General features: G+C 46.3%; 1 protein-coding gene across 1 annotated transcript in view; it reads left to right on the top strand.

Annotated features, from left to right (window-relative positions):
• septin12 (septin 12) overlaps positions 1–27,085 on the top strand; it is a 114,141-nt gene that overhangs the window by 21,042 nt on the left and 66,014 nt on the right. The window contains exon 2 of the mRNA XM_061711871.1: positions 17,881–19,323. Coding sequence (XP_061567855.1) covers positions 17,881–19,323 — 1,443 coding nt within the window. The remainder of the gene's footprint in view (positions 1–17,880; positions 19,324–27,085) is intronic.

Raw genomic sequence — 27,085 nt, 5'->3', positions numbered from 1 at the left:
GCTGGTCCCGGTCTGATACCGGCTGGTCTGATACCAGCTGGTCCCGGTCTGATACCGGCTGGTCCCGATCTGATACCAGCTGGTCCCGGTCTGATACCAGCTGGTCCCGGTCTGATACCAGCTGGTCCCGGTCTGATACCAGCTGGTCCCGGTCTGATACCAGCTGGTCCCGGTCTGATACCGGCTGGTCTGATACCGGCTGGTCTGATACCAGCTGGTCCCGGTCTGATACCGGCTGGTCCCGGTCTGATACCAGCTGGTCCCGGTCTGATACCAGCTGGTCCCGGTCTGATACCAGCTGGTCCCGGTCTGATACCAGCTGGTCCCGGTCTGATACCAGCTGGTCCCGGTCTGATACCGGCTGGTCTGATACCGGCTGGTCTGATACCAGCTGGTCCCGGTCTGGTACCAGCTGATCCCGGTCTGGTACCAGCTGGTCCCGGTCTGATACCAGCTGGTCCCGGTCTGATACCAGCTGGTCCCGGTCTGATACCAGCTGGTCCCGGTCTGATACCAGCTGGTCCCGGTCTGATACCAGCTGGTCCAGGTCTGATACCAGCTGGTCCCGGTCTGGTACCAGCTGGTCCCGGTCTGATACCAGCTGGTCCAGGTCTGATACCAGCTGGTCCAGGTCTGATACCAGCTGGTCCCGGTCTGATACCAGCTGGTCCCGGTCTGATACCAGCTGGTCCCGGTCTGATACCGGCTGGTCTGATACCAGCTGGTCCCGGTCTGATACCGGTTGGTCCCGGTCTGATACTAGCTGGTCTGATACCAGCTGGTCCCGGTCTGATACCGGCTGGTCCCGATCTGATACCAGCTGGTCCCGGTCTGATACCGGCTGGTCTGATACCAGCTGGTCCCGGTCTGGTACCAGCTGATCCCGGTCTGGTACCAGCTGGTCCCGGTCTGATACCGGCTGGTCCCGATCTGATACCAGCTGGTCCCGGTCTGATACCAGCTGGTCCCGGTCTGATACCAGCTGGTCCAGGTCTGATACCAGCTGGTCCAGGTCTGATACCAGCTGGTCCCGGTCTGATACCAGCTGGTCTGATACCGGCTGGTCCCGGTCTGATACCAGCTGGTCCCGGTCTGATACCAGCTGGTCCCGGTCTGATACCAGCTGGTCCCGGTCTGATACCAGCTGGTCCAGGTCTGATACCAGCTGGTCCCGGTCTGATACCAGCTGGTCTGATACCGGCTGGTCCCGGTCTGATACCAGCTGGTCCCGGTCTGATACCGGCTGGTCCCGGTCAGATACCAGCTGGGCTGATACCAGCTGGTATCAGACCAGCTGGTCTGATACCAGCTGGTCCCGGTCTGATACCGGCTGGTCTGATACCAGCTGGTCCCGGTCTGATACCAGCTGGTCTGATACCAGCTGGTCCCGGTCTGATACCAGCTGGTCCCGGTCTGATACCAGCTGGTCCCGGTCTGATACCGGCTGGTCTGATACCAGCTGGTCCCGGTCTGATACCGGCTGGTCTGATACCAGCTGGTCCCGGTCTGGTACCAGCTGATCCCGGTCTGGTACCAGCTGGTCCCGGTCTGATACCAGCTGGTGTCGCTGGCGCCGTTTCCTTTGCCGAGATCGCAACCAAAGCAATGTTACTTTGCGAGCGACGTTGCTGTTGGTGGTGCAGGAGAATGGACGAGTATATCTGGGCTCTAATGCGCTGTAGTTGTGTTGACCGGATTGCATCATGGATATCATAGTTCTTTGCTTTGTGTTGCGTTCCCTGAAGAGTTGCGGGTTTATTATGTTCTTATGGCTTTGTGAATGTTAATATTCAGCGTTTTTTTTCTCGTTTGTATTGTAAGAACCGACACCAGAATTTGAGTTGGGACCAAAAACGGCTCCTCGTTCTGCTTTATTTTCACATGTATGATATAGACCAGGGGTTCCCAACCTTTTTTGTGCCGAGGACCAGCAGAAGTATAAACAAAAAGCTCAGAGACCGGTTGACAATTTATGTCAATTTTAATAAACATTTTAGAAAAAAACAATGCATTTTAAAATGCAGGCTATCATTGTTTTACTAACTTTACAATGGTTTCAGGTGCATATATTTATCCACCAACAGGTGGCGACTCATTTTACGAAAATAACAGCCTATTTCAATTGCCAGACGCTGCAACACTTTGCCAGCTGCTTTTTCCCCCAAAAGTTCAAGGCAGCGCGGCTCGGCAGAGATTGTATGAGGTGAAGTGAAGTAAGATGCCTCACTCCATTGGGGAAAAAAACGTCTGGTGAGAATTGCCGCCAATTTTGATTATCGCTTTTTTGTCGACAACGTCGACGAATCGTTGCAGCCCTAATTATGATCGGAACACAAGCCATTCCACGGCCCGGTAGTAACGGCTCTATGGACCGGTACCAGGGGGTTGGGAATCACGGATATAGACTACTAACGGATTAAGCCCAATGTACATGTGTAAAGTTGGCATTGTGGATGTTCGCAATCACCGCTCTCATAAGCATAACAATGTGAACAACATAAACTTATATTTAAAACATGAAGCATCACGATCTGATTCCTCTGCTGCAGAAATAAAGACAAGTTGTGCCAACGTGATTATCGAGGTGCAAACGTGAGAAATAAACAACAAAGTCACTGTAACTCTTGAGTGTTGCAACCGAAGGAGGAGAGACCGGTCTAGGTCCCGGGAGGAGAGACCGGTCTAGGTCCCGGCCTCCATCACCAGGAGGAGAGACCGGTCTAGGTCCCGGGAGGAGAGACCGGTCTAGGTCCCGGCCTCCATCACCTGGAGGAGAGACCGGTCTAGGTCCCGGCCTCCATCACCAGGAGGAGAGACCGGTCTAGGTCCCGGCCTCCATCACCAGGAGGAGAGACCGGTCCAGGTCCCGGCCTCCATCACCAGGAGGAGAGACCGGTCCAGGTCCCGGCCTCCATCACCAGGAGGAGAGACCGGTCCAGGTCCCGGCCTCCATCACCAGGAGGAGAGACCGGTCTAAGTCCCGGGAGGAGAGACCGGTCTAGGTCCCGGCCTCCATCACCAGGAGGAGAGACCGGTCTAGGTCCCGGCCTCCATCACCAGGAGGAGAGACCGGTCTAAGTCCCGGGAGGAGAGACCGGTCTAGGTCCCGGCCTCCATCACCAGGAGGAGAGACCGGTCTAGGTCCCGGCCTCCATCACCAGGAGGAGAGACCGGTCTAGGTCCCGGGAGGAGAGACCGGTCTAGTTCCCGGCCTCCATCACCAGGAGGAGAGACCGGTCTAGGTCCCGGGAGGAGAGACCGGTCTAGGTCCCGGCCTCCATCACCAGGAGGAGAGACCGGTCTAGGTCCCGGCCTCCATCACCAGGAGGAGAGACCGGTCTAAGTCCCGGCCTCCATCACCAGGAGGAGAGACCGGTCTAGGTCCCGGCCTCCATCACCAGGAGGAGAGACCGGTCTAGGTCCCGGCCTCCATCACCAGGAGGAGAGACCTAGTCTAAGTCTAATTGTGTTTTAACATTTGTCTGTTCAGACACAGTTTTGGGATATTTTAAGATGCTGGCTTTTATCTCGAGTAGTCGTCCCATACGTGCGTCATGGCGATTGAGAGATGTCCGACCCGTAGCAGCTCCAGCTGAAAGCATCATGTTGGTCCAAACCGGAGCAGCTGGTCCAGTTCAGGGCAGTGATCCAGAAGGATCCTCTTGGTCATCTAAACCAGCTGATGATCCAGTCTTCATCCTGGACCAGCAGGTCTACGTGGTCCCTGAAGACTCCCTCCTGATCCTGCATCAGCAGGTTCCTCTAATGGAGACAAGGCTCCCGTTTTGATTGACAGGTTCCATCGTTGTGCTCCTACCTTTAGTTTTATGTTCAGAAACTGTGGTTTATTGTGAGATTTTTGCAGTTCCACTGGTGTGTAACTTATCTGGTGATGTGGGGACTGTGGTGTTCTTCACGTGGTCGTGAACTTATTGTTGACATCATGTTTCCTCATATTCTGGACTTCCCTGCATCACCAGTGAGTGTCGCCAACAGACAAAACCTCAGAAATGTGCGTACGGCAGACTTGATTTGTGCGTGAAAGACTACAACTTTTCACGTTCAAATCACTTTTTGAACATCCGACGTGAGTGATAGAAAGTGGCGTACGCACGCTTTTTGTGCCCCGCACTGTTTGTACAGAGGCCCCTGGGGCCTCATTTATCAACCGTGCGTAGAAAAGGTTCTAAATTCTGTCATAGGAATGAAATTTAGAATGTGTGCAAGTACAAAAAAATCTGAATTTATCAAATGTGCGGACACCGGTCGTACGCACATCAGTGATGATAAATCCCACCTGTTCTTAACTGCCGTGCTCGTGCACGGTTAGCGTCATTTGCATTCAGAAACGCCTCCAATTGACCATATATGGCAGTAACAACAGGGTTTTTTTTCAAACTTTATTGAACAAAATTCTGTAGGGTATACAATAAATGGCACATGAAACGAAACAATCAATTATCTACAGATATTCAACATTTGGGGGGGTTGAGGGCAAAAAAAAAAGATACTGACAAGCTATGGGAAGTGTATTAATAAAAATTAAGAAACAAAGACATCGTTTCATATAAGCTTTTGGCAATATCGTTTTTTTCACGCATCAGTTTAAGAGACGCTAAGTACAGTTTACATTCATTTTTCAGATGTATAATGGAGGGTTTGCTGTTATTCCATTTGCATTTATGTATGTGATATTTACCTAGTAAAATAATTATATATTTCTTGGAAGATTATCCATATAAATTAAGATTTGGTTGGAGTCAAAAGCTCCTGCTTGGAGGTGCAAACACCAACAGAGCTGTTCTGCAGAATAAATGAGTCGTGCGTTTCTCCAATAATTTCTCTAATTTCTCTAATTTCTCTAATTTCGACTTGTTGGTGATGTGTGTATGGGAACTGGATGTAAATTGGGGCCAGAGAAATTATTGCATCCAACACTGCCGGCATGATTCTGCTTAGTGTCGGCTGCAAAATGCCGCATGTCTCCAATCTCTCTCTGAAATGTTCCGGTGGACAAACATCCCAGGGTGGACGGAGCTGGATGTGACTGGGATGGAGTTGGTGCGTTTTGTCTCTCGCTCCAACATAGGTTGCAAATCACGGCATAGATCCATCAGAATATTTTTGGGGAAGCGGTACGTGCTGAGAAACCGCTCTGTCTCTCACTGAACAGATCAGCTCTTTGAAAACGCGCTCCCTCGGAGCGCACGCTTCTCCAAATCCTCCAACAGTGATAAGATAAGATAAGCCATGGTACTTGTATTTTCTTTTCAGGTCGTCCTGCCACAGCTGTCTTTTCTAGCTGTCACGCCAATTATTCAAAATGTCTGCTAAATTACTAATAGAGAATTTTTATTAATTAGAGGAAACGGGGAACATGTGTGAAGTTTGAGATCGCTCAGATCGGTCAGAGCTGTGCTTAAATTTACACACGTTCCTACGCACAAGTACAGGTTCATAAATTCCATACTTGGCGTGGGAATGTTCTTACGCACACATCTGTGCGTACGCACGGTTGATAAATGAGGCCCTTGGTCTCTAAAACTAAATCAGGACTAGGATACTGCGATTATCTGTCCCCCAAAACTGTGGGGTGAGTATGTAGGTGAGTTGAGCAGGTGTGTATGTCTGTGTAACTGTGTGTGTGCAAAGTGAAAACAAGGTTTTACCTGAACTGCAACCGGAGGAGGGAGGGCACAACCACGCCACCCGAGAGCTCAGAAGCCGACAAGGAAGAAACCCGAACCCAGGCCACCAGCTGCCGCACGGAGGACCAGAAGAGGGCGGGAGGAAACCCCCTGCCAGCAAGCCCCATCCCCCCCCAGGCGACAGAGGGAAACCCCGGGCCCCCGGGCAGAGCACCCATAACCACGAGAGGAGGCAGCCAGGAAACCCACGGTGATGGACCAGGACCCAGCCGAACACCAACCACCCAGCATGGGCCGATCACGTGGCCAAGAGGTCCACGCCCCCCAGGCCCACAACCCTCACCCGGCAAGAGGCCAACCTGCCCGGAGAGACGGGGCCACTTCGATCGTCGAAACCCCAGAGCCAAAGGCGTGCCTCGCTGCAAGGGCAGCAGGGAGAAGCGGAGACGGGCACGGGCGCGAGAACCCACCAACACGGAGCCACCCAGACCAGTCAAACAGCAAGGAGTCCCAAACCCAGGCTGGACAACGGACACGGGGGAAGGTGGCTCAGTTGGTAGAGCGTTCGCCCATGAACCTGAAGGTCAGTTCAGGTTCGAACCCTAGTTCCGCCTGTGTCCACCGAAGTGTCCTTGGGCAAGACACTGAATCCCCCGGTTGCTCCCGGTTGTCAGGCCAGCGCCGTTGTGTATGGCAGCTCCGCCGACAACCGGTGTGTGAATGTGTGAGTGTGTGGGTTAGGGATGTCCCGATCAGGTTTTTTTGCCCCCGAGTCCGAGTCCTTTTGATTTTGAGGACTTGCCGATACCGAGTCCCGATCCGATACTTTTATAAAACAATAAAAAATGAAGAAGAGAAAAGAAAATTATGCAGGATGACCCTTTTATTTATTATTATAAATTATACTAATTATATATACTCACTCATCTCACTCATCTTCTCCCGCTTTTCCGTTACCGGGTCGCGGGGGCAGCAGCCTCAGCAGGGATGCCCAGACTTCCCTCACCCCAGACACCTCCTCCAGCTCTTCCGGGGGGAGTCCGAGGCGTTCCCAGGCCAGCCGAGAGACATAGTCTCTCCAGCGTGTCCTGGGTCTTCCCCGGGGTCTCCTCCCGGTGGGACATGCCTGGAACACCTCCCTAGGGAGGCGTCCAGGAGGCATCCGGTACAGATGCCCAAGCCACCTCAGCTGACTCCTCTCAATGTGGAGGAGTAGCGGCTCGACTCCGAGCTCCTCCCGGGTGACCGAACTCCTCACCCTATCTCTAAGGGAGCGTCCAGCCACCCTGCGGAGGAAACTCATCTCGGCCGCTTGTATCCGCGATCTTGTCCTTTCGGTCACTACCCAAAGTTCATGACCATAGGTGAGGGTAGGGGCGTAGATTGACCGGTAAATCGAGAGCTTCGCCTTTCGACTCAGCTCCCTCTTCACCACGACGGTCCAGTACATCGACCGCATTACTGCGGACGCTGCACCGATCCGCCTGTCAATCTCACGCTCCATTGTTCCCTCACTCGTGAACAAGATCCCGAGATACTTGAACTCCTCCACCTGAGGCAGGACTTCTCCACCCACCCGGAGAAGGCATGCCACCCTTTTCCGGTCGAGAACCATGGCCTCGGTCTTGGAGGTGCTGATTCTCATCCCTGCCGCGTCGCACTCGGCCGCAAACCGCCCCAGCACATGCTGGAGGTCCCGGTCTGATGAAGCCAACAGGACAACATCATCTGCAAAAAGCAGAGATGAAATCCTGAGGTTCCCAAACCGGATCCCCTCCGGCCCCTGGCTGCGCCTAGAAATCCTGTCCATAAAAATTATGAACAGGACCGGTGACAAAGGGCAGCCCTGCCGGAGTCCAACATGCACCGGGAACAAGTCTGACTTACTGCCGGCAATGCGAACCAGACTCCTGCTTCGATCATACAGAGACCGGACAGCCCTTAGTAGAGGGCCCCGGACTCCATACTCACTCAGCACCCCCCACAGAATGGCACGAGGGACACGGTCAAATGCCTTCTCCAGATCCACAAAACACATGTAGACTGGTTGGGCAAATTCCCATGAACCCTCGAGCACCCTGCGGAGGGTATAGAGCTGGTCCAGTGTTCCACGACCGGGACGAAAACCGCATTGTTCCTCCTGAATCCGAGGTTCGACTATCGGCCGTAATCTCCTCTCCAGTACCCTGGCGTAGACTTTCCCCGGGAGGCTGAGAAGTGTGATCCCCCTGTAGTTGGAACACACTCTCCGGTCCCCCTTTTTGAACAGAGGGACCACCACCCCGGTTTGCCACCCCAGCGGTACTGTCCCCTTCCTCCATGCAATGTCGCACAGGCGTGTCAGCCAAGACAGCCCTACGACATCCAGAGACTTGAGGTACTCAGGGCGAATCTCATCCACCCCCGGTGCCCGGCCACCGAGGAGCTTACGAACCACCTCGGTGACCTCGGCTTGGGTGATGGATGAGCACGCCTCCGGGCCCCAACCCTCTGCTTCCTCAGTGGAAGGCATGTCAGTCGGGTTAAGGAGATCCTCAAAGTATTCCTTCCACCGTCCGACAATGTCCCCAGTCGAGGTCAACAGCTCCCCACCAGCACCATAAATGGTGCCGGCAGAGTACTGCTTCCCCCTTCTGAGGCGCCGAACGGTCCTCCAGAATTTCCTCGAGGCCGACCGAAAGTCCTCCTCCATGGCCTCCCCGAACTCCTCCCAGACCCGAGTTTTTGCCTCCAAGACTGCCCGAGCCGCGGCCCGCTTGGCCTGCCGGTACCTATCTACTGCGTCAGGAGTCCCACCGGCCAACATAGCCCGGTAGGACTCCTTCTTCAGTCTGACGGCATCCTGTACTTCCGGTGTCCACCACCGGGTTCTAGGATTGCCGCCACGACAGGCATTATTATATATAATAATAATTATCATTTATTTATTTATTTTAACATGTGTACTGTAAACTGAGCACATAGGAGGTAGGCAGCTTGAACATTCTTAAGTCAGTATAAAAACATTTTCTTCACATTAGAAGTAGAACAACTACTAGTGCAACATTAGAACAATCAAACATTAGAGATAAGCTTAGAGATAATTAAGAGATAACATAAGCTTTGTCCTTGCCACCCCTCGAAATCCCCATTTGACAAATCTTACAGTTTGCGACAGCATTGTTCTCCTCGTTCACTCTGAAGTAATTCCACACAACAGACATGATAGCATAGGGCTGCTTCAGCTTCAAAACAAACAGGCGTGCTCTCCGCGCATGCAGCGTATGGCTGCCGCTCCGAGCCCGCTACTCCACGTGTGCGTTGATTTATGGTCCCGCGTCACACCAACGCAGAGCCTTCAACGTAGGGTCTGGCGTAGGGTGCGCGTCGCCGCGAACCCTACGCTGTAGACTCTGCGTCGGTGTGACGCAGAACCATAAATCAACGCACACGCGGATGTCGGCGCCAGTGAGTGTTTTCACCGGACATTTTGACCAGAGAGATTATAAAATACCGGACTTCGGCATATTTTACCGGACAAAGTCCGGCAATTACCGTACAACGGAAACCCTGATATATATATATATATATATCCGATTCCTGATCGGCTCATAACGTCCGAGTCCGGATCGAGTCTGCAATCACGTGATCGGCCCCGATTTCCGATCACGTGATCGGATCGGGACAACTCTAGTGTGGGTGAATGTTTGCAGTGTAAAGCGCTTTGGGGCTGTGGGAGTACAGCTGGAAAGCGCTATATAAGTGTGAGCCATTTACACCCATTCACACAGATACACCAACATACACCCAGTGACAAAGACGTGGACAATCATTCTCTCACCACTCCCTTCCCCCCCCTGGAGGCCCGGCACAGCCCAGCAGCCCCCCCCAGGCAACACGGCGAGCCCATACCCGGGTCCGGCCATCAGTCCCTTCCATGGTCCCCCCTCCCCAGGCCGAATGCGGGAAACATGGGTGGAGGAAGACCTCAGTCCTGCCCCTGGTGATGAGTGTGTGTGGGTGTGACTAATGCTGTTATAACAGGGAGGGGGAGGACGAGGTTCATCTTTGTTTCTTTCGCCAGCCTGCACACATGTGGGCGTCTCGTGCCCGTTGTTCTTCCTGTTACTGGATCACTATGTGACCTTGTCCACTATCTCCTAATTTACACCACATTTTCTGGTAGCTATTTTTTTTACACACACATCCTCGGACAGGCATTTACATGAACTTACGTGAGGTTTTAGTTGTTCACGTGTATTTTAGATATCAGATTTTATTCCAAGTATTGTTGATTGTACATCTTTAACATTTGAGTGGAGAATTTTTTTGTGGTTATTTTGCGAGTTTGTGACCTTAGCTTGTTGCAAAGGTCTGTGCACGTGCTCAGTCCCCCTTTGGGGAGCTGCCGTATCACACCCGATTAGAGCATGGGACAACAGCTACTTTTGAAACTGAGGGTAATTTTAGTTTCAGATTTTCAGCTGTTTAATAAATTGTTGTAAAACATATTACACCTTTCGAATTAAAGATGACTTTGAGCGGTGGTCCCTCCTAAATCTCTCTGTTGCGGCTAGGATCAATACAGTTAAAATGAATATTTTTCCACGTTTTCTTTACTTATTTCAGTGCATCCCAATTTTTCTTCCTCTCTCTTTTTTTCGTAAGTTAGACAGCCTTATCCTGGATTTTGTTTGGAATAAAAAGACTCCTAGGTTGAGCCGCCAAGTATTACAAAGACCCAAAGTCGCAGGTGGAATGGCGTTACCTAACTTTTTATACTACCACTGGGCGACCACTGTTAGGAATTTAAACTACTGGATTCAGTACAAAAACATTGGGGTCCCCCCGTCGTGGTTGGTCATGGAGGCGAACTCAGCTCATCCGGTGTCCTTGAAGGCCTTGTTATACTCACCCCCTCACTCCTCTACCTCTGGTTTTGCCAAAAATGTAATTGTGGCCTCTTGTCTTAAGACCTGGGCTCAATTTAGACGCCATTTTGGCCTGCATAGATTCTCTGTCGGGGCCCCGTTGTCAGCGAATCACGCATTCCCGCCGTCTTTACTGGACAATTCCTTTGCTTTATGGGCTAGGCTGGGCATAGAAACCGTAAGAGACATGTATGTTGACTCAATTTTTGCATCGTTTCAACAACTTGTCGATAAATTCTCACTCCCTAAGGGACAATTTTTTAGATACCTGCAAGTGCGGCATTGGGCCCGTACTGCATTCCCAGAATTCCCAGCTCTACCTAACTAATTTTGAGATGTTCCTGAGACCTCTAACCTCACTGAGGGGGGCAATCTCGGTAATTTATTCAAATATTTATGACCTTCATCTGAGCTCCTCAACTACGCTTAAAACAGCCTGGGAAGCAGATTTAGGTGCGAAAATCCTCGATGAGGAGTGGGTGGAAGTTTTGAGAAGAGTACATAAGTCTTCAATTTGTGCTAGACATAGTTTTATGCAATGCCGGATCATACATCGGGCTCACTATACCAAAGCGCGGCTCGCAAAAATGTTTGACACAGTGTCTCCTCTGTGTGACCGATGTCACCAGGCCACCGCAAGCTACATACACATGTTTTGGAGCTGCCCCTCGTTGAAAAGATTTTGGTCTGATATTTTTTTTACATTGTCTAAGGTAATGGGTAAAGATGTCGCCCCTAACGCTCTAACCGCCCTGTTTGGTGTGTGGCCTTCGCAATCTGGTCTTTCTCCTGCTAACAAAGACTTGACTGCATTTACAACCCTGCTGGCCAGGAGGCTGATCCTGCTGAGATGGAAATCAACAGCCCCACCCACCCACACGAGCTGGATTAAGGAGGTGCTTTACTTTCTTAAACTGGAGAAGATCAGACTGACCCTCTCTAATAGATCTGATTCATTTGATGTGACTTGGAACTCCTTTGTGTCTTATGTGAACAGCACGGAATGTAAGATCTCTTTAGACTGAAAGGGGACTGTCAACATTTTATTTTGCAAGATGCGCATACTATTATTTATGTATTCTATTTTTGATAAGTAACTCTTCATATTTTATTTTTTCTTGTGCTTGAATAGGGTAGGTGCCAGGGGGGGTGGGGGGAGGGATGGAGAGGTTGAGTCTTGTTTTACGGCTCGGTTATTTTTTACAACTGTTGATTTGATCTTGTGAACCAGTGTATTTTTTTTTTTTTTATATGAAAAACCACAATAAACAGATTGTTAAAAAAAAAAAAAACATATTAGACCTTTGATAATAAATGAAACACTTCTTAAAGTACAACAGACTGATATGGAAGTTCATATATTAAAAGTCTCCCTACTATTGCTTTGCCAATGGCGGAACATTATGTTTCTACTGCTACTTACGCGATTCCGATCACTGACGTCATGTTTTCTTTCTTCTGTTTATTAATCACGTGTGATCTGCTTCCGCCCAGGGTTACCCTTGCCTTTTGTGTGAGGAGAGCTGGTGAAGCCTATAGCAGATTCCCATGATCCTCAATAGGAAAAAGCAGCTACGGATAACGGATGGACTTGCTTCTGTCGACAGTTTTATATCAGACGACGTCAGCATAAATTATATTAGAAGAAATGTCTTTCTTGGCACAAACAGCCAGCAGTCCATTGCTCCTGTTAGTTTATTTTCATCTTTTTTCCGTGTTGTATTCCTGAAAGAGGACTTAAATGGATTGTAGGGATTATTTGCGCGTTACCATGGCTTCTATTCATTTCATTTAACTATTCAATTACAACACGCCATTCATGCTCTGCTGTGGTTCAAGACCAGACACGTTTAAAGTCATTACTGCTAATCATTGTAGGTGGCCGATGTGACAGAGGCTATACTCACCGTGGCATGTTGGACACATTCAGAGACCACCTTAGTACATTACTGCAAGGAAGGGAAAACTGCGTAGCAAGGGGTGGACACTGAGCTTCCTACAAGACACAACACACCATACCACAGATGGAGTACCCAACCACTTTTTTACTGGAAAATTACAATTTACAGGGAAAATCCCTGTTGCTGTCGTCGGGGTTTGGAATAGTAGGACCCAGATGCACGAGACGGAGGGGCAAGAGTTACCAGAAAAAAAAAACATGATTTCTTAAACTTAAACAAAAAGCACTGCTGAGCAGGATTCCAAAACAAAACAAAACAAGAGGCTCAACTTGACAAAAACATGCCGTAAAACATGGTGAAGAGAACAGTACAGACCAACAGGGAGCAAGGGCAAGACAAGACAAGATATACACAGAGAGCTTGACGAGACCCAGGTGCACACGATCAGGGCACATGGGAAGGGAAGTCAAGAGAGAACTTAAACACAAGGACATGGGGTTTCAAAATAAAACAGGATGTAAATACAAAAACCGTGACAGTTGCCTGTGAGCGCTAAATCCCTCCTTCTTACCCATATTCTTAGTTTTTTGTTTTGTGTAATGCCTCATTTCTTGTGCATGTTTTGTTGACTAACTGAGCTCCAGTTGCAGGACTTATTTGTTGTCAGATCATTTAGGATCAATGAAATAGTGTGACTATTTGACATAGGCTTAAAGATCATATATTACAAGACAACAAGTTGTGTATTCTGATTGTGATGGAAATCAGTGTGGGACAGTTGTGCGGTCTGAAGGTGACCGGATGTGTATAGTACACAACGTGGCTAATATAGGGCCCAAGAACTGGAGGTGGGCCCTGAACCATCCTGCGGCCAAATCTAGCATTTCTTAAGAGAAAACAAAATGTTAAACGGAAATAAAATCCCATTTTTGATGAATTCTAGGGTAAATGAAAACATTCTTCTATGCCTGCAACCATTTTATTTCTGTTGAGCAAATATTTATGTATTAATTTACAGTAGTGCCTCATCAGTAACCTTAGTAGTTCTGATGACAACAAGTAGTCTTAAAAAAAAGACACATTTTGAATATTGCAATTTTAACCATAATTTGCAACAAGTGTTGATTCCACAGTAGTCCGTCTGAGAACTCAGGTGATCAAGTTTTCTAATCAAGCATAGTAAATATGAAACAAACTTTTCCGTGGAAAGAAGGAAAATCCGAAAAAAAATCTGATTTAGGGATATTTATGAAGTAGTTGTGCATCCACATGCATGTAGTTAAGTTGGGCTCTAAGACTTAACTAAATGCTTTAACAAAAGCACAATCAATGAGAAATTTCTGAAAATAAATTTTCAGTTTTGATTGCTTGGTTTAGTTTATTAAGTAATTTCAAGAGTTGGTAATAGAAATGCAATCAGTTCTTTTAAATAATGAACGTTAATTGAGGTCCAAATCTTTTTTCCTGTCTTTTCAGAACAAATATGGCCAATATTTGCTGATATGAAAGAATAATCACAAAGGAAACAACAATTACTAATAACAATTTCCAAAACTCCATTATTTTTTCTTATAAAAGGCAATTTTTTTTCTTTTTTAAGGGTTTGTTCCAGTTCACAACTACAGCTCTCAATTACAGTCTTGTGCAACTTAGTCTACACTGCCTCCTCCTGGCCACACGTAACAGTGTTCATTTGATTTTAAAACCTATTTCACAATTGCATGGAAACGAAACATGCTCTACATGTGTAAAATGTGCAGGAATTAAAACTCTGGCCTCAAAATGAAAGAAGAACAGGATGAGAGGATGACCATTGTTTTTTTTCGTTGGTGGTGATTTAATAAGGAAGCCAATGCTCATCACGAATGATCAATTGGTCTTTTGAGATGGAACATGTGATAGATGTAATTATGTCCTGAATGTTCAGAATTCACTGAACCTCTGTGTTTCTATTCCTCACTGGACAGAAATATTTGTCCATACTGAAGTCTGAGAACTGCACACACTGTGTAAACAGGATAACACATGTTAACCCAGCATGATCTGGTGGTGTTGAATAGCTTCCTGTGTTGCCACGCTGCTTTGTTTGCTCTTGTTTTCATCTGCTACAATTATTATTCATCGTATCAAAATAGTCAAAACTTTCAACAGTGATTCTATTCTGTTGGTCTCTTAAAATAAAGTATCCAAATATCATCAATATTACCTTCTATCTAATTTTGATATGTGCATGTCCAACTGCCCTTTTGTTGCCTCTTGGCTCTGCTTAATGTACGTCTTGCTTGCTAGGGCTTAAGTTTGGGGCGGTTTTAGTTGTGTTCAGGGCAGTTCAGGGTGTGTTTGAGGTGCTTATGGTTCTGTCGGAGGTGGTTCTGGTTATGTTCAGGGTGGTTAACGGTGGTCAATGATTGATGTCTACGATAACATGTTGCTGAGCAACAAGCCTCCAAAATCAGTACGTCATCCATTAGCATTAAGATTAGAATTGTTAAAAATCTCAAAAACCATATAGCCAGCATAATGAGACTATAATATGTTGTAATGCAAAGTATCCCGGCTCTGTGTATGTTTGAATGATGGCTCGACAATAACCGAAACAGAAACCTTTGCAACTGTTGTAATCATCATTGATATCATGCTGATACATTTCCCCCCGCGCCTTAGATTGAGATGTTTCCATCCATTTGTCCGCCCCCTGCTCTCCTTGTAGGTCTGGTTGTACCTTTGGGGTTTTAGTTCAATTAAATTTTATTTGTATAGCGTCTAATACAACAAAAGTTGTCTTTTCTCCTGCTGGAGGCCTAGTTGCAGGTGGCCGCCTCCTCCCTGGTCATCCTGACTGTTGGGCCCTTGTATGTGCTGATGCTGCTGCTGGGTCCTGGTGGGGCTGTCACCTCGGGGTGCCCAGCTCTATCGGCCGGGGTCAACTGGGTTGGTAACCCTCGTGGCACCGTTGCTTTTGATGGGGGCACAATGGGGCCGGGGAGCCTGGGGATAGTGTTTCTTTGGGTCCTGCTGGGTCTCTGGTTGGAAGGGGGCTACAGTCATAGCCGTTGGCCCGGAGGACCTTGGACAGTCTGATATAATGAGGATGTTGGTGGCAGTAACCAATATATATAACCGCCATTGTTATTGCAATTACTATCAAAATTACTATTATTTTAATGACTCTTTTTGTGCACGTGTGTAATGTACTGTATGTGTGTACTGTATGTGTGTGTGTATTTACATGTGTATGTATATACATGTGTGTGTGTCCCCTTATCTCTGTCCTCTTAAGCTTGTAAATACCTGGTTGTCCTATGTTTAGAGGTGTCCTTCTATTCCAAGGCAATACGTTACACACTCTTTCACACACACTACAACAAATCACACAGTCACCATACTGCACCCATCACTGTCTTGTCTTTTCTTTCCTGGACATTCATGTCCCACTGTCAGTGATCCTAGTCCTCTTTGGCAGATTTTTAATTATTTTTCTTTTCTTTTTTTTTTGCTTGGTATCAATAAAATATGGCGGTCACCAGGACTGGTGAAGGAAACACACACACATACACACACAAAAAAAAAGAAAAAAGGAAATAAAGAATCCACGTGCAGTCTTAAATATTTAGGAATATTTTTGACTTAACCATAATACTGGAATTGTCTAATGACATCTGCAATGGCAAAGAAAATAGGAATCAGAATAGTCCAGCCCATATATTTCATCTTGTGTTTCCACCTGTGAGGTGATCTAGAAATAATTTTCTTCTCTGAGACCATGACTGATCTGGCTTCTTTTGAAAGTCCTTATTAGTTCAATGTTTTTTAGTTTTTAGGAAATTATAAATTTTTGATGCATTTGATTTATTTTTTATATGCCAACATACACATTTTGATATATTGAATTTCAAATTTGGCGGGCAGTTTTGTGCTTTGGCCACTGATGCTTATACAAAGTAAAAGTAGTATGCCCATCTCCCATTTAAACCTGCAGTCTCCCACTACGTCTCCCATAGTTAAGGCTGAATTATGGTTCTGCGTTAAATCAACGCAGAGCCTACGCGGCTACACAGGAGTGTCTCCTTGGCCTACGCCGTAGCCTGACCTGCACTTCCAAAAAATGTAACTATGTGTCGAGGCGATGCTGACCCAACGCAGACCGAGAGGACTGTGATTGGTTCGCTTGGTAGCAACGCTTTTCCAGTTCCGGTTCGTGAAGCAGTAGTGAACTTTCAGCGCTCTTTTCTTCGTGTGTGTGTCATTTTTTTTTTTTTGGGGTTGTTTTGGTTTTTTGCACAATAGTTGTCCTTATCTCTTTGATTCACTGTGACCGGAAAAGCCGGAAGCTAAACAAAGTATCAACTAGTGCTCTGGGGGGTATTGCACTGCGGAGAAATGGAGTGACAGAGAAGTCCGAAGGGTTCACGACGGCGGCACGGTGACGGCCTAGGCTCTGCGTTGGTTTAACGCAGAACCCTAAATCAGGCTTAACACACTCTCTTTCAGGATGTGCCACATTGCACTTGGTATTGGTAATGCTTATGTCCAGCAGATGTCCAGATTAAAATGAGGGCAGACAAAGATCTCACATGGTGCAAAATCGTAACACAATGGTCGTGTGAGGTTGAAGGACATTAAACATTACTGTACATTATAAATATTACTATATAATAAGGGTGTGTTTGCTTGTATTTTTTAGGGAAATGCAAGAAATAAAATAATTATTGAAGCAGTAAATCTATAACTTTGTACAAACCACCACTTAAGTGAGAATATGATGCCCTTTATGTGCAGAGCTGGAAACGGCAACCCACAAAATTTTCAATGGCATATAACAAAGTTGCACTTTAAATACATCTTCACATGCAAGTCTATTCAGCACTGATGCAGATGAACATAGTTTGAGAGAGAACACATTTTTTTAGAACTATATAATGTATACTGCATATGTAGCAAAATAAAGGAGTGTCATAGGAACTGAAATATTCTCTTTTCAAAGGAGGACACTTCAATCAGAGCCAAGCTCAGGAAAGGCTATTCTCTTTTTTACATTTAAAAGATTAGAAGACAAGACAGTGATGCAAATAAAAGTAAATAGATTAGCCAACTGATACTTACAATAAGAAAAAGGGGAAAAAAATCAGAAACACAAAGATATTGACATAAATTATGATCCATACCTTAGGCTCATATAGAGCGTGTGAGGAAATGGCTCATTGCATCATCCCCAACAACAGCATAACTCAAGGGGTCCCTTGGAGTCCCTCAAGGCCTTGAGGGCCACTTTATTTGGAAAATTTTATTGAGAGACAGAATATAAGAGACAGAAGGGTATTACCCTAACCTGTACTTACATAGTCTCGGTTCATATTTGCATTACAACATCCCCAAGTAAGGCATTTTATTAATTACATGCATGTTCTTTCTTATATGCAGCCCTGAAGAAATCTTTCGACATTGAAGATATGGATGACATACCGGCCTCCTCAGCATCACCTGTCTCCTCCCCCATTCCGCTCCCTTCCTTCCATCGCTTCCCCAATTATGATGAAGCCACTGAGGAGCAAGGAGGGGATGGTCAATCTTCTTCTTTTGTCTTTAACAACAGCATGGGCTCAGCATCCCACTCAAGCATCCACATGAGTTCCAGTCCTAGCCGTGCACTCAAGACTCATACTCTAAGCAGCAGCTTGTCCTTTAGCCGAGTAACTGAGAACAAACCAGGCATCTACAACAAAGGCTCATCTGTGGTCAGAGCTGCGTCATTTCAAAGCCGGTTAAACTCTGGCTCCCCAAATATTTGCTCCCCACCATCTGGTCCAGGGAGTGACAACGACAGCCTTCATAGCTCAACATCCAGCCTGGAGTACTCTAGTGGGAGAGGTTATACCATGGCATCCTATCACAGCCCTCATCCCCCGAGAGAGTGCCATGGAAATCAGCTCCAGCAACAACAACACCTTAAAGCAAATATGAAGAAATGTGTTTTCAAGTCTGAGATTAAACAAGAGCCAGGGGTGATGCTTGGTAGTAGAGAGCCTCAGAAGATGAACCATGGCTTCATATCAATCATGGATTTTCAAATCGCAAATGAAGAAGCAGGAATGATGGAAGTGAAAAGAGGGATCAGTGGATGTAGGATCTGGCCTGGGATGACCGACGTTGATGCAAATGGAAAGCAAAATGGTCGTTTTCATAGTGTCAGTTCCTTTGGGAAAAGTGACTCCAATAAGGTTTGCCAAAAAGGACCCCAGGTTTTCAAAACTCGACAGACCAAGGCCAAAGAAATTCCACGTCTTAACAAGTTTCCACTGGACCTAGACAGCTTGGTGAGCAACATCTCAAATGCCCCCAGTCATAAACCACAGAGCTCAGGTGGACTTCATGATCAAATCTACAGCCTTTCATTAACAGGAGCTAGGCCCTCTGCCTCTCTCAGCAGCTTAAGTAATTCTTCTGACACACCATGCCCCATCTTTAGCTATCCCATTTCACCATTCCCCCCATATTCTCCAGATCCCTCACAGGGCTCTTTGTCCCCAATTCACCCTTCTCCAACTGAGGGTCTTCAGCTGGACACTTTGACAGACTCCCAAGTTGTCAAGGTGGTTCCCAGTGTGCATAGTTCTCGCAGCTCCTCAAGCTCTGGACCCGTTTATACTTTGGAAGATTGCAGATGTGATGCAGGAGATAGCATGGACTTGATCCTACAGAGAATCGCCTCTTTCTCTTTACCTGTCATGAGTGACACTCGCATGGGCTATATGGCCCAACCTCCCAAACCTTTCCAAAGAACAAATGGGTTGTCATCGACATTTGGGTTTCCCTTAGAGACTACACCCAAGACTACATGGCAAGAAGAAAAGGGGAAACTTGGAGGTAAGATGTTTTTTTGTAACACTGTGAAAATTTAGACACTTTAGCATAGTTTACAACCACGAGTGCTGCATCTCTGATTCAGGAAACAATCTCAAAGGATTTGATGTTTTTTTCAGGTTTGGACAAATAATTTCACTTTCACTTTTGTGAAATGGGATAAGGAAATGATCAGTCTTGGTAGTTATTGTAATTAAGAACTTTACTAATGTAATGTTTGGAAGGCAGAGTGAACCATGCCTGATAAAGATGCTGTGCCTCTGGTATTGGAGCATTAGGTCCGTATGGTCCTGTTGGTTTGGGTGGGATTCTGGGATGTGACTGTCCACAGGTGCAATCAGATTGCTGTCTGTGGAGGTGAAAAGTCCTGCTGTGTTGTTTAAGCACTTCCCAAGTAGTTTCGCAGTGTCCACTGCTGTTGTGATGGGGCAAGGTACTAAACTTGCACTTTCCAAAAGAACAATAGCAAGTGACAAAACCCCTTTTTACACAAAGGTTGCAGTCAGAATATTGTAAATTGCTGGTGCTGCTTTTCGTTTATGGTAATTTACACAGACATAACAGGGGCGATGCAAGGCCACATCAGGGGGTGTGTATATACACAGCATGGTGGCATTGTGGAATCATCTTAGCGATAAAGTCGTCATTTGTAAAAGCAATGTGTTCTTGCCCTTAACCCACAGAGGCCATCTCACTGTTGCTTCCCCCGACTATAGACCCTTTTGTGTTTGTAAAGAATGATGATGTAAACCGTAAGTGCGTGCATTTAGGCAACAGAAGTATGGTGGAGATAAACAACTTGTCAAGCTATGCAAGGGGATTAACAAATAAAGATCACGAACATTACCATAACTAGTTGACTTTTAACAAACGGTGTCTGACTTCTAGATCCATTTTCTATTTATGAGTGGGTTGAAGACATTGTGGCCAGATATATATACCTATTTAACCAAGAAACTGAGCGTGTACACCACAAGCCTGGATGTCCTTGGATGCTTATGAACATGTTCTCTGTGGTCACGAACAGAACATCAAATAACATGACACAGACTCCTCCACACAGAGTTTTGTGTTTTGAGATCAGAGATTCTGTAAAGTTATCTATGTATCCATACGGATAGACTGCAACCTAAAATTATTATTTACCGTTTAAAACATACAGAGCATGTTTGTGTGGAAAGCTTTATTAAAATGCATTAAGTCTTAAGAACAGTAGGCCTAAATACATGTTTTATAAATGTAAAATCACTTTAAGTTGTTTAGATGTGTCCCCTTCCTGTGGAGGAAGCTGCTTCTTTCCTTTTGTGAAGTGAGGTATACGAAGGGATGCACTATAGGCCGCCAACTCGTCTCTGATGAGAAGTCCTCCCTCTTTCTGGCTTTGTTTTGTGTCACGGTGCGGTTGGAGTAGGACCAGATGCATGAGAGATGCAATAGTCAGAGCTCAGGGAGCCTGGGCACTAGGCCCGACAGACTAGCGAGAAAGTTCAGGGGGCTGTCTTCGCGGCCGGGCAGACCGGCGAGACATTTCATCGGGCCGTCCTCGGGGGCCGGGCAGACCGGCGAGACAGTTCAGGGGGCCGTCATCGGCCCCGGCAAGCACCCTGCGGAGGGTATAGAGCTGGTCCAGTGTTCCACGACCGGGACGAAAAACGCATTGTTCCTCCTGAATCCAAGGTTCAACTATCAACCGTATTCTCCTCTCCAGTACCCTGGCGTAGACTTTCCCTGGGAGGCTGAGAAGTGTGATCCCCCTATAGTTGGAACACACTCTCTGGTCCCCCTTTTTAAAAAGAGGGACCACCACCCCGGTTTGCCACTCCAGTGGCACTGTCCCCTTCCTCCATGCAATGTTGCAGAGGCGTGTCAACCAAGACAGCCCTACGACATCCAGAGACTTGAGGTACTCAGGGCGAATCTCATCCACCCCCGGTGCCACTGAGGAGCTTATGAACCACCTCAGTGACCTCAGTGGTGATGGATGAGCACGCCCCAGAGTCCCCACTCTCTGCTTCCTCAGTGGAAGGCATGTCAGTCGGGTTGAGGAGATCCTCGAAGTATTCCTTTCACCGTCCGACGATGTCCCCAGTCGAGGTCAAGAGCTCCCCACCCGCACCGTAGATGGTGCCAGCAGAGTACTGCTTCCCTTTTCTGAGGCGGCGAACGGTCCGCCAGAATTTCCTCGAGGCTGACCGAAAGTCTTCCTCCATGGCCTCCCCGAACTCCTCCCAGACCCGAGTTTTTGCCTCCAGGACCGGCCAAGCTGCGGCTTGCTTGGTCTGCCGGTACCTATCTACTGCGTCAGGAGTCCCACAGGCCAACATAGCCCGGTAGGACTCCTTCTTCAGTCTGGCGGCATCCTGTACTTCCGGTGTCCACCACCGGGTTCTAGGATTACCGCCACGACAGGCACCGGAGACCATGCGTCCAAAACTTTGAGCCGCCGCGTCGACAATGGAGGCAGAGAACATGGTCCACTCGGACTCAATGTCCCCTGCCTCCCCCGGGATCCAAGAGAAGTTCTCTCGGAGGTGAAAGTTGAAGACTTCCCTGACAGAGGGCTCAGCCAGACGTTCCCAACAGACCCTCACAATCCGTTTGGGTCTGTCCAACTTCCTCCTCCGCAAACGCATCCAACTCACCACCAGGTGGTGATCAGTTGACAGCTCAGCCCCTCTCTTCACCCGAGTGTCCAAGACATGCGAAGGTCCGATGAAACGACAACAAACCTGGCCTAGTGTGTCCTGGTGCCACGTGCACTGATGGACACCCTTATGCTTGAACATGGTGTTCGTTATGGACAAACTGTGACTAGCACAGAAGTCCAACAACAAAGCACCGTTCGGGTTCAGATCGGGGAGGCTGTTCCTACCAATCACGCCTCTCCAGGTATCACTGTCATTGCCCACCTGAGCGTTGAAGTCCCCCAGTAGAACAATGGAGTCCCCAGTTGGAGCACCATCAAGTACCCCTCCCAGGGACCCCAAGAAGGCTGGGTACTCCGCACTGCTGTTCGGCCCGTAGGTACAAACAACAGTGAGAGACCTTTTCCTGACCGGAAGGCGCAGGGAAGCGACCCCCTCGTTCACCGGGGTGAACTCCAACACATGGTGGCTGAGCTGAGGGGCTATAACCAAGCCCACACCAGCCCGCCGCCTCTCACCCTGGGCAACTTCAGAGTAGTGGAGGGTCCAGCCCCTTTCAAGGAGCTGGGTTCCAGAGCCCAAGCTATGTGTGGAGGTGAGCCCGACTATCTCTAGCCGGTATCTCTCAACCTCACGCACAAGCTCCGGCTCCTTCCCCCCCAGCGAGGTGACATTCCATGTCCCCACTGCGAGGTTATTGGTCCAGGGATTGGGTCGTCGAGCCACCCCACCACGACTGCTACCCAGCCCAAATGGCACCTGCATTAATATATGCTAATTTTAAACTTTCATGCAAAAAGGGGGAATAAGTCAAATTTACCAAAACTGTATTTATTAAACAGTTACTAAGCAGTGAGTGGCACAAACATAAAAGGGTTATTTCAAAACAGAAAGTCCATGTTGCATCTCTCTGACTCCCCGTCTGAAGAACATCTGCTAAGAACATTTTTCTGGTCCCGGTTTTACCTGGTTTTACCTGGTTTTACCAGGTTTTACAAGGATGAGCTGGTTTGACCAGGTTTGACCTGGTTTGATCTAGTTTTACCAGGATGAGCTGGTTTTACCTGGTTTTACCTGGTTTCACCAGGATGAGCTGGTTTGACCAGGTTTGACCTGGTTTTACCTGGTTTTACCAGGATGAGCTTATTTTACCTGGTTTTACCTGGTTTTACCAGGTTTTACAAGGATGAGCTGGTTTGACCAGGTTTGACCTGGTTTGATCTAGTTTTACCAGGATGAGCTGGTTTTACCTGGTTTTATCTGGTTTTACCAGGATGAGCTGGTTTGACCTTTTTTTACCTGGTTTTACCAGGATGAGCTGGTTTGACCTTTTTTTACGTGGTTTTACCAGGATGAGCTGGTTTTACCTGGTTTTACCTGGTTCGACCTGGTTTTACCAGGATGAGCTGGTTTTACCTGGTTTTACCTGATTCAACCTGGTTTTACCAGGATGAGCTGGTTTTACCTGGTTTTACAAGGATGAGCTGGTTTGACCAGGTTTGACCTGGTTTTACCTGGTTTTACCAGGATGAGCTGGTTTTACCTGGTTTTACCTGGTTTTACCAGGATGAGCTGCTCTGAGCAGGAGGGCCCTTAGAGCACCTTTATATTAAGACTAATTGTAGGTGTAGGGACTGCAATGTTTCATCCTCTCCTCCTTTACTTTGCATCACTTTCACTTACTTTTAGAAATATGACGTCATATAGTCTTGTTTGACTTTGTTTCGGTGATAGTGATTGATTTCATGTGGCCACATTTAAGCAACACGAGGTGACGTTTCTCAGCTCTGGAAGAGAAAGGCTCGGCTGCGCGCGGGTGTCGCGCTGAGTGGATAGTTGGAGCTGCATCAGCGCGGCGTGCAAGGAGAAAACATCCCCTCCCGTCTTTACTAAACCGTCCCAGTGAGGAGAAAACGATCCCCTCCCATCTTTACTAAACCGTCCCAGTTTGCTTTGAAAATAGTCCGTCGCGCGTAGAAACCGCGCGGATGAACTCACGGCGCAAACAGGCCGAGTTTGGGAAAGTTAGGTGGAAGTCACCGGCGGACCGGACAGCAGCGCCGACACCAGTTGCCGCTACCTTTCTGCTGGGCGTATGACGATGCACGCTCTATAGCACGTGACTGACGTATGTAACTGGGTCCGCTTGTTTTATGTCTCTGAGAAGGAGAGACGAGACGAGAGAGTGAGAAAAACCTGTAATTTAATTCCCCATGTGTACTCGAATATATATATATATATATATATATATATATATATATATATATATATATATATATATATATATATACATCGAGTATACTCGATATATCGCCCAGCCCTAAGATTTGTATATATATATATATATATATATATATATATATATATATATATATATATATATATATATATAAATATATATATATAAAAATATATATATATATATTTTTTATATATATAAAAAATCAATCATCGTTTTTTTCCCCTTATAAATATCAACAGTCACATTCCATTACAGACCTAAATGTGTGCTAGTCTGTGCATATCAATAAATATATGTGCAATTCATATATCATCATAAATTGTAGGCTATAATAACGATAAAATGTTCTAATTCTTAATTTACAACTGTCCTGAACGCATCAGGGCCGTGAGCCAGGGCGGATTGGGTGTAAAGCCTGATTTATGGTTCTGCGTTAAATCGACGCAGAGCATACGCCATAGGGTACGGTGCAGTCTACGGCGAGGTTACGCGCATACGCGCAACCTTCGCCGTAGGCGCTGCGTTGGTGTAACGCGGTACCATAAATCAGCCTTAACAGTCACAGTGAAGGAGATTAGCGCTAAAGTTTAAAAGAGGACTAAATTTGTACAAAGTTTTGAATGTTACCCTGTTTTCCACGTTACCTGGATTATTTTGGGTTATGGAAGAGTCAACTACCGTTGGTGAGTCAGTGTAACCTTCTTAAATAATTTCTTTATAATGTTGTGCTATTTTTGACCAGCTGCCTATTTTAATGAGCTTGTGTTGTTGTCAACGAGACCGCCGAGTCTATTCTCTATTATAGAGCTCAGAAATTATGTTATAGACCGCTGTGTCTATCTAGATTGTGTAATTTTAGACCAGTTATGTTTTTTTTTTTTAATTTAAATTGTATCAAAGATGGAACTGAGTCAGTCCGTGACTATCTGAGTTTTCAGCGCCACGTGATTGACAGCTGCGTGTGTGTGTGTGTGTGTGTGTGTGTGTGTGTGTGTGTGTGTGTGTGTGTGTGTGTGTGTGTGTGTGTGTGTGTGTGTGTGTGTGTGTGTGTGTGTGTGTGTGTGTGTGTGTGTGTGTGTGTGTGTGTGTGTGTGTGTGTGTGTTCTGAACAAGTTTGTGACTTTACTCTGCTTTCTGCAGCATAGACCTATAGGCTTGGTTCAATAAAAGTGAGAATAAATGTAGTTTGATGGGTAAAAACACTTATGCACAAGTTAAATGTTTTATTCTATTTATTTTACACTTTAATAAGAGATGCTTTTTAGTTTTGTAGCCAATTGAACAAACTTTAACTTTCAAATGCTATGATCAAAATAAAGGAAGAAAAAAACTCGTCTTATACATTTGGGACTTTTTGTATTTTTTTTCCGTTGTACCGAACCCGTACCGAACCCGTACCGAACCGTGACCCCTAAACCGAGGTACGTACCGAACCGTGACTTGTGTGTACCGTGACACTAATATATATATATATATATATATACATATATAATGTTTTGTGCAGGCATCTCCATCCAGTCATTATCATCTTCGTAAAGTCAATTAGCGATGTTGTGTTAAAGTGTTAACAGATGCAAAAGTAGGAAAATTATGGCCTCCGCTTTCTTAGAACTGGATCCGTACTTATATATTTATTGAAAAAATATGCAGGTTTTAGAAGCAGAGTCCATAACTCTCTCTGCATCGGTTTCCACCAATTCGTGCAAGATCCTGGAGAAGTTGAATTGTATGAGCTTGTAAAATGATGGTGATCTGAACGGCCCTTTTTCTACGCTGACACTGGTTGTCAATGTTTACCTAAATTTCTTTATACCAAACCCTTGAAATGATCCTTTGCTGGATGGTCTTGGACTGTTTATCTGTGAAATTAGGTTCTTCTTTTCCTTCTTCCATTGTTCAGTTGAGTCTTCCTTTACAGCTCTTGTCACAATACTATGACACAAGAATTAAGATTTGACTGGTTTGTTGGTGTTCATTAATAATGATTTAAAAATGTTAGTCATCATATATATTTGCCTCTGAATTTAAAGCAAATGGCAACATTTAATTATGACTTACTTAAATGTGAATAAGCATTATATAATCACTGACTAGCAGATATAAAATGAGACAAACTGTAACTGGTTTCCTTTCTCCTTCTGTAAGCGATTATTTGTATCCTGCTCCCTCAAAAGGCAAATTTATTGAAGTAAATCTGTGTCATCAGACTTTGAAAGAAAAAAGTGAGTGGGAGCGTGCATCAAGCAAAAGGAGATTGTTTATTACAGAATTGTACAGGCACACTGATGGCATAAAGAAGAGTTAAAACACTCACTGAAGCCCTATGATAATTGGACATGGCTAAAATCCGGTCACCATGCTAGCCAACAAGCCGAAGTGGTGCTGGAGTGACTCTTGCTCGCTCCTTTTACTTGACGCACGCTCCTGATCTTGAATCTAGGATCGATTGGTCTTCCTTGGGTTCCCGGATGTTGCGGTTGAATTTCTGCAGTAGAATGTTTTGCAGTTGAATTATTTGAGGTTACATTTTTTGCGGTTTAATTATTTGCGGTTGAATATTTTAACGTTGAATTATTTATGGTTGAAGTTTTTGCAGTTTTGCAGTTATTCAGATACATAATTTCAATGTATTAATAATCAGTGCTAGAAATTCAATCCCTTTTTTCTTTAAAAATCCGATGATACAGATTAACTTCTATACAAATTTACATTTGTCCATTATCTACATTAGCAGGAAATATGAAAATAAAAGTGTAGGTTCCTGGTCCTGTGTAGGTCCACAGGACCAGAATTATGCTTAAACGATCACGCTTTTATAGCTGAAACCATCCGTATGAAAAAACTGGGGATTTCCCTCAACTCTTCAGCCTCATAACAG

Source organism: Cololabis saira, chromosome 21 (genome assembly GCF_033807715.1).
Source record: "Cololabis saira isolate AMF1-May2022 chromosome 21, fColSai1.1, whole genome shotgun sequence".
In the NCBI taxonomy this organism is placed as follows: Eukaryota; Metazoa; Chordata; class Actinopteri; order Beloniformes; family Belonidae; genus Cololabis; species Cololabis saira.
Note: the sequence above shows the minus strand (reverse complement) of the source record. Positions and strands in the feature narration are given on the sequence as shown.